Source organism: Mauremys mutica, chromosome 7 (assembly GCF_020497125.1).
Source record: "Mauremys mutica isolate MM-2020 ecotype Southern chromosome 7, ASM2049712v1, whole genome shotgun sequence".
Lineage (NCBI taxonomy): Eukaryota > Metazoa > Chordata > Testudines > Geoemydidae > Mauremys > Mauremys mutica.
Genome location: NC_059078.1, coordinates 85,708,351 through 85,720,123, shown reverse-complemented (window position 1 = coordinate 85,720,123; position 11,773 = coordinate 85,708,351). Strand labels below are relative to the sequence as shown.

Genomic DNA, 11,773 nt, shown 5'->3' with positions numbered 1-11,773 from the left:
TGCACGACCTGTTCTGTCTTTCCGATATATTTTGTACCCCAGCATGATTGTGTCCCATTGATTGCTCTCAGTCCACCAGGTTTCTGTGATGCTTATTATATCAATATTCTCCTTTATCACAAGGCACTCTAGTTCACCCATCTTATTATTTAGACTTCTGGCATTTGTGTAGAAGCACTTTAAAAACTTGTCCCTGTTTATTAGCCTGCCTTTTTCTGATGTGCCAGATTCTTTTTTATGTGACTGTTTATCATCTGATCCGGCCCTTACATTATACTCTTCAGTCCTCTGCTCCTGACTATAACATAGGAAGCACCAATCAGGATTGAGCCACTACTGGCCCAGTTGCTGTACAGATAGTTGGCAAATTTTTCAAGGCTGTCTTATACTCTTGACTAGCTACAAATGGCTGTAACAAACAATTAGAACAGACGGGGAGGGAGGAAAACTAACAAGAATGTACATTGATATAAGCCAGCTATACATGCAGATACATGGTTCCAAGTTGGTCCATTTACTTTTATTATAAAAATACACAAAATATAAGGTAGCTAAACATCAGGTAAAACTCACGTACCTAGTCATTAGCATTTGGCAGTTTCCCCATAAGTATCACAAGGTAACTGGATCTTGAAGAAGGATTTGAAGAAGAGGGTCTTGGATTTACTGACAGTTCAGAAAGGGTGTTCCAAGTAAAAGGAAGTCATTTGGAAAAAGCAGACAAGTAACCATTGGAGAACAGCATTATTGGCAGAGTAGGCTGCAAGTAGAAAAGAAGGCCTGGACTGAGTTAGAAAGGGCCTTACAGGTATGGACCAGACACTTGTATTTGATGTGATAAAGAAGTGGAAGCTAGTGGAGGGATTTAAGGAAGGAGGTAATATGATCGGAATGACAGGGCAGAAACTATTCTGTTCAAAACTCTACTCACTAGATGTGAGGGAAATGAGATGAGTGTCAAGAAGGCTACCACATAGTAGGCTACCTGAGGGCTATGACTAGGGATAAAATTTCTCCACTGTCCATGCACTGGTACGTACACACCTAGAGTTAACTAGGCATATGCAATAACTCAAAAAATATTCCTTTCTTCATGGGCATTTCTATAGTGCTCATATCTTAGTATCAAAGTACTTCACAAACAATTAATTTGATCTTCACAACACATCTCTGAAAGCAGGTGATGGTATTTACCACCATTTTACAGATGGGAAACTGAAGACAGAATAAGGCCAAAATTATCAAGAGCCCACTAAATTTGGGTGGCTAACTTAAAGATGGCAGGGCCTGATTTTTTCATAGTTCTTAGCACTTTTATAACACTAATTGACTTTAGTTACAACTGCGAGGTCTCAGCACTTCTGCAAATCTGGCCCAACGCCTCTCATCAAAACCCAGAACATAAAGAACACAATCAGAGACCAGCTGTGAAAATGTAAACGACTTGCCCATCATAGATGAATTCTATAGCAGAGAAAATAAAATACACTTAGTCAGTGCAGCATTGAACTGCCTCAATCATGAGACACTCCTCTTTTCCTGCAATCCCTCACTTCATTTACTATGTATATTTTGACTTCTGCCATAAATGAGGCAAGAGGCCTACAGACAACAGCTTTACTCACTACATAACTCTGATTCATGTCCAGTGGAGCAACGATTTTGTATACTGATTGAGGCAGGGGCCCTATGGAAAAAAGAGTATTTAGTTACATGATTGTATTCTATTATAGTGCATGTGTACGGGAACTGAATCAAGGTTACATCCCACTCACTCTCCAACTGAAGCAACATATACCATTCATCCAACAATCACTTCACTATGTACAAATGACCACGTAGAAATAGTATTTTAATTATTTTGGAAAATGGACAGGTTTCAGTCACCACTGGAGACCAATTCAAGTGGAGATTTTGATATACACTGTGTAGTAAGCCCAAGTCAGATTTCTGATTGCAAAAGACACATCCTGAAACAAGGCTCTGTGGAGGAGGCTCATGAATATTCTTTAGACATAGCTGTGGGGAAGATAATAAGGCATTTTTTAAAAATAAATTAAACTGCTCTCTGAAATGGTCCTGTATACAGCCATCCCTAGCAATACTGGAAAAAACAAATTTTGAATGACAGATTTTGCAAGTGGCACAAACATATAATGAACATGACATTTTTTAATGTAGATAAAAGTATTTTAGTCCCATTTCTGCAAATTTTATTGTAAGAGCTAGCGATCAAATGCTCAGTCAAAACTTCGTTTCTGGTCTCTATTTCTGAATCTGTTTCTATTAAAGCTGCCACCTCGCCTCCCATTCCTGGAGTCGTAGAAGCCTCTGCCTCCTTCTCGCGGGGTTTCTGCCAACTCAGGTAATTCAGTTGCCACAGTCAGATGCCAGTATTTTGAATCCTGCCATTTTCCCTGGTAAAAACAAAGTTAAATATGTATTTGAACTTTACACATGTAAGAGCTTGACATGCAGACAAAACTTGCAAGAAAGCAAATACAGTACATTTTACAGCTTTATAAAATTGTGCAACTGCAAAATTGAGCACTAACAAGGGAAAAACTACTTAATAGCAAATACAAACTAGTATTTAAAAATAACTAAAAAGTTTGGACTGGAATTAAAAAATAAAATATGAAGCATAGGAAACACCTGATTCCAGATTTTGTGAAAACAAACAGTTATGAGTTAAACAAATCACAAACCTCTAGGTCTCAACTATAAAAATGAAAGTGTACATAAAGACAGCCACTTAATGTACACATTAAATAAATAATACAAGCACATGCCATCAAGGAACCCTTGGGGTCCTACAAAGTAGAAGTTCCCGTTTTGAGGACTCTGGACCACTACTAGTCAGGCACCGGAGAAACCGGAGATAGTTCTATTGCCTTGAGTGTAGATCCAGCCAGGAATGGATGCCTCAGCATGAGAGCTGCCAGTAAGGAGTTATAGAGCAGCCTCAAAAGTAGTTGGGAGTAGGAAAGCACTGGGGGCGCAATCCTGAATGAAGGTAGGAAGACTGGGGGACCTCTGCATGGGGCAAGAAATGACTGGAGTGGGAACCCTAAAAATTGGAAAACCAGGCCCCCAAAGGAGCAATAATTACAGTAGATTTGATTGGCAGGAATTTGTTTTTGGAGAAGAGCAAGAAAAACCTGAGTTGCAATTAGGGAAAATTGACTAAGTTGTTGATCTGGAAGGATTGAGAGAATTCCATTTTAGTTTGTGAAAAACATTGTGGGGCAGTAGGTAGAAGTGGGAAGGAAATGAATACAAGTTGAAGTGATGAGAACCAATTCTGACAAAAGGAAAACTGGATTTAGAAATTATTTGTGGAGGAAATCCATTTTGATTTGGGGCAAAATGAAGTTATGACAGGGAACTGCTTTTTATGTAATGGTAAGAACTGGTTCTGGCTACAGAGTTCAGTCTGCCAGCAGTGACAGGGAGGGGAGGGGATCCACAAGATGGTCCACACTAAGGCCTGGTCTACACTAGGACTTTAATTCGAATTTAGCAGCGTTAATTCGAACTAACCGCTCAACCGTCCACACCAGGAAGCCATTTAATTCGAACTAGAGGGCTCTTTAGTTCGAATTTGGTACTCCACCCCGACAGGTGGAGTAACGCTAAATTCGACATGGCTAGCTCGAATTAGGCTAGGTGTGGATGCAAATCGAACTTATTAGCTCCGGGAGCTATCCCACAGTGCACCACTCTGTTGACGCTCTGGACAGCAGTCGGAGCTTGGATTCTCTGACCAGCCACACAGGAAATGACCTGGGAAAATTTGAATTCCTTTTCCTGTCTGGGCACTTTGAATCTGACGTCCTGGCTGTACATCGGGGCGAGCTCCGCAGCACCTGCAACGATGCAGAGCTCTCCAGCAGAGGAGTCCGGACAATCCAAGAATAGAAAGAGGTCCCCAGCATGGACAGACCGGGAAGTCCTGGATCTGATCGGTGTGTGGGGCGAGGAGTCTGTGCTGTCGGAGCTGCGCTCCAGCAAGCGGAATGCAAAGACCTTCGAGAAGGTCTCCAAAGCAATGATAGAGAAAGGATACAGCCGGGATGCAATGCAGTGCCGCGTGAAAATCAAGGACCTGAGACAAGGCTACCAAAAAGTCAGAGCGGCAAACGGACGCTCCGGAGCCCTGCCCCAGACATGCCGCTTCTACGAGGCACTGCATGCCATTCTAGGTGGGTCTGCCACCACTGCCCCACCAGTGACCGTGGACTCAGTGGATGGCATAGTGAACCTGGACAGTTCCTCCTCGATGTTCGCCAATGGGGAAGATGAGGAAGGGTCTGTGGAGGACGGCGCAGGCGACAGCGAACACAATACCGCTTTCCCTGACAGCCAGGATCTCTTCATCACCCTCACAGAGATCCCCTACCAACCCTCCCCGGCCGTTAACCCGGACTCTGAATCAGGGGAAGGATCAGGCGGTAAGTGCTATAAACATGTAAACATTTATTTTTTATAAAACAGGTATAAAAAAATAGAAATACTATATATAAAATTTTCAATGAAAAACTATATGAAAAGTAGGTCCACACATATAGGGATTGAACAATAATCCTCCAGGGACAATTCAAGAAAGGTCTCATTTAGGTCCTCGAAAAGCCTCCCCAGGAGGTTCCTGGGGAGAGGTGCCTTGTTGGGTGCTCCGTGGAAGCACACTCTTCCGCGCCAGGACATCCTTATGTAGATGGGAATCATCGCCTCCACAAGCATGGCCGCATATGGTCCTGGTCTCTGCAGGGCTTCCCTTAGCATCCGCTCTTTGTGACTCCGAGGGACCCGCATCAGGGTGATCTCGTTCATGAAATGCTGCATCTAATTAGGGCAATTAGTGTATTGTTACTGTTGTGAATGGTTGACTTTTACTTTGCATAACAATGACCCTCGCTTAACAGCCACGTGTTGTAGGCCACATAGGAAAAGCATACATTGATCTTTCCCGTGCACTGGCGGGAGTGGCTGGAAAAGGGTCAGAGTATATGATTTCCAGATTGCCTTTAGCGGGAGGGCACAGCTATCCATTAACTGATAAGCAGAATGTACTGTAAGGCTTACCAGGACTGTCTGCTAGACGGATTCAGCTGTCTCTCCCCACTTGTCCGCTCTCCTGTGCAATGCCGCAGCCAATGAGAGCGTATTCCGAAATCTCGAACTTGTCCTGAGATCTCGTGAGACTTGTTGCCCTGTATGGTCTTGTTCAGAGAAACTGACTAGACTGTGTTCACTGTTCGCAAACATGTATCTGTTCAAGGAAATCACTTACTTTTCCCATCACACAGCTTCGGCTCTTTCCCGGACTGCCCCGGCATCCCCCTCGCAGAGGCTGGCGCAGATTAGGCGGCGAAAGAAAAAGACTAGGGACGAGATGTTCGCGGAACTGATGGCCTGCTCCAGAGCTGAGGCGGCAGAGCAGAGACAGTGGAGGGAGACCCTATGTCAACAGCATCGCACACACATCGAACGGGAGGACAGGTGGCGGCAGGAAGACCAGCAGGCGACTCAAACGCTGCTTGGGCTAATGAGGGAGCAAACGGACACGCTCCGGCGCCTTGTTGATGTTCTGCAGGACCGCAGGCAGGAGGACAGAGCCCCCCTGCAGTGTATCTGCAACCGCCCTCCCCCGCCAAGAAGTCCTGCCCCCCCTCACCCAAAAGTACAAGACGGCGGGGCGGTAGGGGCCGTGAGAACTGTCACTGCACCACTGCATAGCGCTAATGTACCACACACCTCTCACGCTATAAATTTGTAGAAGTGCTTCCCTTACAGGCTCACCCAGTCCCAAATCCAAGTTTCATCCCCCCAGTGTGTATTAGATTATTAAAAGCTGTTTGCTGTTATTCACTGTTTCGGTCACGTCTTTCATGTCAGAGGATTTTTTTGTGTATGGGGGGGGGGAGGGGATTTATAATTGCACGGTATAGCCTACATTACCAGGGTACAGACTTGGGGCCATGATCAACTGCAGGGCACACACACACTGCAGTCAGTAGGCACCAGGGTCACTCTGTGTGGTGTATGCTGCCCCGGGTCATTCTGTGATGTGTATGCTTGTCCAGGGTCCTAGCGCCTGCCACCCCCTTAATGTTAAGGCACGCTGCCCTTACCATGCACTTCCACCGTAGCAACGAGCCTCTCCGCTGCCCTGAGCCCCAACAAGAGCCCTCATCCACGGACAGATACTCACCCTTCCCCCACACCCCTCACCCCTTCCTACGCCCAAACCCGCAGCCCACTGCCGTCATCCAAACCCCTATCCAAAGAAGGCACCACTCGCCCCTTCCTGCAAACCCACCCCTTCCTGCAATCCCTCCCCTTCATGCACAACCACTTGCAACCGTCCCCCACCCCAGAGACCTATGTAGGAGCAGGAGGATGTCATTCCTCTATGGAACAAGCGGTCTGTACATCAGTGCACACCGTGCCCAGCACAGTATGCGTCCATGTTTCAACACCTGAACAGAAATGCAAAGTAAAACAAAGATTTATTAATAATGAGTGTTACAATTAATTTGCTTTAAAACGTGCTTTGGAAGTGGGGGAAACTTGGAGAACGGGGTATGTAACCGCAGATCGAAATCGACACATACAGACACAGGCCCAGGGTCAGTTTCTCTTGAAAGCAAGTGGAGAGTCATAGGTTACCCTGCTCTCCGAGGAAACTTGCTTTCAAAGCCTCCCGGATACACAGCGCTTCCCGCTGGGATATTCTCTCGGCACGGGTGTCTGGCTGAGCGTAAACTGCAGCCAGGCGATTTGCCTCAACCTCCCATCCGGACAAAAAGGTCTCGCCCTTGCTCTCACAGAGATTGTGTAGCACACAGCAAGCAGCAATAACTACGGGGATATTCTTTTCGCTGATGTCCGAGCGAGTCAGTAAGCTCCGCCATCTCCCCTTGAGACGTCCGAAAGCACACTCCACCACCATTCTGCACTTGCTCAGCCGGTAGTTGAAGAGTTCCTTCTCTCTGTCCAAGGCGCCTGTATAGGGCTTCATGAGCCAGGGCATTAGCGGGTAGGCTGGGTCCCCGAGGATCACTGTAGGCATCTGCACATCCCCAACCGTTATTTTGTGGTCTGGGAAGAAAGTACCTGCCTGGAGGCATTTAAACAGACCAGAGTTCCTGAACACACACGCGTCATGAACCTTGCCCGCCCACCCAACGAAGATGTTGGTAAAACGTCCCCTATGGTCTACCAGTGCTTGGAGCACCATTGAAAAGTAGCCCTTTCGGTTAATGTACTCGCTGGCCTGGTGGGCTGGTGCCAGGATAGGGATGTGAGTCCCATCTATAGCCCCACCGCAGTTTGGGAATCCCATCGCGGCGAAGCCATCTATGATGTCCTGGACGTTTCCGAGAGTCACTACCTTTGAGAGAAGTTGCTCAACGATTGCGTGGGCTACTTCAATCACAGCAACCCCCACGGTAGATTTGCCCACGCCAAAGTGGTTCGCTACTGACCGGTAGCTGTCTGGCGTTGCAAGTTTCCAGAGGGCTATGGCCACTCGCTTCTGCACACTCAGGGCTGCTTGCATCCGGGTGTCCTGGCGCTTCAGGGCAGGGGACAGCAAGTCACAGAGTTCAAGGAAAGTGCCCTTACGCATCCTGAAGTTTCGCAGCCACTGTGATTCATCCCAGACCTGCAGCACTATGCGGTCCCACCAGTCCGTGCTTGTTTCCCGGGCCCAGAATCGCCGTTCCACACCATGAACTTGACCCATTGCCACCATGATCTCCACGGCGCGGCGTAACCTGCTTTGTGAGAGGTCTGCGCCACTCTGTGAATTCCTGTCCTCACCGCGCTGCCGGAGCCTCCTCGCCCGATTTCTCAGCAGCTGACTGTGGAAGAGGTGGACGATAAGGTGCGAGGAGTTGACAACGGCCATAAGTGCAGCGATGATCGCAGCGGGCTCCATGCTCGCAGTGCTGTGGCGTACGCGCTGTAACTGACAAGAGAAGGGCGCGAACAGATTTCCCGCCGGAGCTTTCAGGGAGGGAGGGCGTGATTGACGGTTCAATGATGACACTTACCCAAAACCACCCTCGACACATTTCTCCCCCCAGCAGGCATTGGGGGCTCTACCCAGCATTCCAATGGGCAGCGGGGACTGCGGGAACTGTGGGATAGCTTCCCACAGTGCACCGCTTCCAAAGTCGACGCTGGCCTCGTGAATGTGGACTCAGAAATTCGAATTAGTGTATTTAGTATGGATACACAAATTCGACTTCATAAGGTCGAATCCACAAATTCGAACTAAGTTGATTCGAAATAGTCTTGTAGTGTAGACAAGGCCTATGAAAATGTTTGGGAACCACTACCATAAATTAAGAATTACTGAAATAAAGAGAATACCTGTATTTGTCTAAGATCCACTGCAGGAATATCAAAACACACACCCTAAAAAAAAAAAAAAAGTTTCAAGTGGATACCAGAAAATCTAGACCTTGTAATCCATAGTTTCAGGTAACACTGAAGTATTTGTTAAGGTACACAACCTTTAGGGAATAGAGACATAGTTTAATGAAAGATCTGTGAACTTTTACTTTCTGAAGTCAAGTTTAACTTGCTTAATATTTGGGAGCTAAAGCAATTTTACCTTTGGAAAAAAACTGACACATGGAGCAGCACAATGTTTTGCACAACTATAGTGCCTTTCATCCAAGATCTCAAACTATTTCACAGGCATTAAGCAGTTCAGCACAGCTGCTTTTACATCATGTACTTCATCAATTCTTCCCTAGATAACATTTTCTCTTTCCTGCAGAGCCACTTCTTTCCATACATATTTTCTTACTTCTCACCAATATTATTCTTCCTTTCCTAAATTGTTGTCCACTGTCTCCTGTGGCTCAGATTGTCAATTCTTTTCGACAAGGAACATTTGATCTAAGCAGATAGATGTATACATTTACTGTGGATTTAAATATTCAAATGTAGAATGTAAACTGCATTAAATGTTTATTTCAGTCAGGGAAGAAAGGATCCTAAAACAGTAGGTCACAAGATCAGTGAAGGCAACACCACAAATACTATCACAAAAATTCACAGTTTACAAAGACAAATAACTAGAGCAGAGGTCCCCAAACTGTGGGGTGCGCCCCCTTAGGGGGGCACACGGAGAACTGTTTGGTGGGGGCATGGCTGGGGCACAGGCCAGCCCCCACGCAGGGCAGGGAGGAAGCACCACCCAGCTCTGCTCCTGGCCCCGCCCTCACCTGTGGCCCCAGTCTCCTTACCCATCCTCTCTCTTCCCCCAGAATCGCAGCTCTGCTCTTGCCCTGGCTGGGAGGGGGGCATGGATGAAGTAAGGGGGGTGTGTGACCCTGAAAAGTTTGGGGACACTGAACTAGAGCAATCCAGTTTAGAATTGACAGTAGAAAGGTCTAGTGCCATAAGTGTCCTGAAAAGGGATTTTAGAACTGGAAATTACTTACCAAGAAAAAATAGTTGGTGAACTATGTATGAAATTCTGACAATATTTAGAAGCCCTGCCTTCTGAAAGTTATATTTTTGAAGGAAATAATACTGACTCCATACTTATCTCAGGAGTCAGTCAGGAGAGGATTTTTCTTTAAAAACAGTTTTTAAATGCCAATGCATTATCATACAACTGTATTCTAAAGGCTGAACGGAAGGGTGAAGTTAAACTAAGAAAGACTTATGAAAATGAAAAAAATATAGTGATTTGGTCTATAATTTTATTCTTCCTTGAAGTTAATCTTTATAAATGGATCAGCCTACAAAAAGTTGGTTCTATACCTACCCTAGTCATCCTCACAATTTGTGGCTTTACAATATTTTCCTTTAAAAAAAGTGCTTCTCCCCTATTGCTGTGTGACCCATACACATCGGGAAAATTGATTATAAAGATGAAATGGTAAAAATGCCTACTTGCTCTACAGCGTTGTCAAGCACACAAAGTAAACCTGAAGAGATTAAAAAAAAGTTTCTCTAGTCTTTCACTTTTAGGTGTTAATCTTTTATTAAAAGATTGACAGAAGTATGATATCAAAATTGACAGCGTCCCCTCAATAAAAGCCATTTATCTGACATTTATTATGAGCACTAAGCACAATACCAGTGTCCACAGGCACTGACTTCCTCTCTACCTGGGGGGATTCTTGACCCTGCCCTCTGCCCAAGCCCACCCCCACTCCACTCCTTCCTCCAAGCCCCCACCCCAGGCTCCACCTCCACTCTGCCCTTCTCCCAAGGCCCCACCCCATCTCTTCCCCTGAGCATGCCCCATCCCTGCTCCTCCGCCTCCCTCCCTGTGCCTCCTGCATTCCCCAGAACAGCTACTCCGTGGCGTACAGGAGGTGCTTGGAGGGAGGAGTTGATCAGCGGGGCCCCCGGTGGACGGGAGGCGCTGGGGAGGGAGTTGGGGGGAAGAGCTTGGCTACCCATGTGTGCTAAGCACTCGCTAAATTTATTCCATGGGTGCTCCAGCCCTGAAGCACCCATGGAGTCTGCACCTATGCCAGTGTCCACTACATTTAGTGGTTTACTTGTTTGGATATTTACATTAAAATTAAATTAAGCCCCTCCCTCAACATTTCAGTTCAACAGAGTATCTTGTGCCACTATAGTGACCCCACTGACCAACTGCTGCATTATTAGATCAAAGATTACTATGTCCAGCCCCTCCTCAGCCAGAGAAAGGGTGACTTGACAATCAGGCCTCGAACTGTAGAGGGAATAAGTCTCTCCTGCCTTTTAAGAAGACACATCTACAAATTTAAGAGTATAGTAAGCAAAACTACAAAGACTAATTGTTGCATCTTACCATTTTTCCCTTGAGAAGACACATTCTGTTCACTTTCCTATCAATTTCATCACCCAGCTGTTCTCTTAGTCCTCGCCAGGCATAGCTTATGTTGTTTATCTCTTCTGAGCATTGCAATGTCATTGTTACAAATCCCTGAAGGATAAAAAGGCAATACATGCTCAGAGTAAAAAGGAATAACTTCAATACATTCCTTGAATACTGATCAGCATGCATCTAATAAATCTGCATATTCAGAATTTATAAAAGGTTATTAGAGGGCAAATATGTAGATTTGAAGACAGATGGTGGATAGACATGACATTTTGGTGCATTAATACATATGTAACACTTCCAGCTTCACTATCACGTCTGTAAAGTTTGTATTGCCAGAAGCAATGCAGAGAGGCTGTTGAATGTAAGGAAACTGAAAGATTATGTATAAAAAACCTGCAATAGTAATATCTTTTGTATATTTTATATTGAAATAAAAAAAAACCCTGACAGAATTAAATACACAGTCCAATTAAAATGGCAGATGATCCACACCTTAGCAGAGTCAATACAACCCCACTAAATATCCCCTTCTCATAAAGCCTTAATTTCCTCAAATAATTCCACACTTGAATCAAGCAAGCCTCAAATGTCCACTCAAATCAGTTTTGTAGCATGTCCCCAAAGATATAGCATGTGCTATTTTGGGCCAAAGAGGGATGTGAACTCCAAAGTCAGAGGACAGCCAGCAGCTACCAGGAGCTGACTCAAATGCCAGGATAGCTCAGTCAGGTGACGGCAATTGTGGTAGTATTGCATAGGGAGACAGATGGTTCCCAAGTAGGCAGATGAGTATTTAGGGCTTTATAGTCACAACCAATATCTGAAATTCCAACTGGAAACTAAGTCAGCCAATGCAGATTCCAGAGCATTAGAACTATGCGCTTACAGCAAGACACTCACTTAAGTGTGTGGCTGCCTTTT

General features: G+C 45.5%; 1 protein-coding gene across 1 annotated transcript in view; it reads right to left on the bottom strand.

The window, feature by feature from the left end:
* Positions 1–2,184: 2,184 nt before the first annotated feature.
* The window catches only part of LOC123375182 (nucleolar RNA helicase 2-like), a 41,322-nt gene continuing 31,733 nt past the window's right edge, over positions 2,185–11,773 (bottom strand). The window contains exons 13-15 of the mRNA XM_045025907.1: positions 10,817–10,951; positions 8,383–8,427; positions 2,185–2,417 (exon numbers count right to left, since the gene is read on the bottom strand). Coding sequence (XP_044881842.1) covers positions 2,241–2,417; positions 8,383–8,427; positions 10,817–10,951 — 357 coding nt within the window. The 3' untranslated portion in view covers positions 2,185–2,240. The remainder of the gene's footprint in view (positions 2,418–8,382; positions 8,428–10,816; positions 10,952–11,773) is intronic.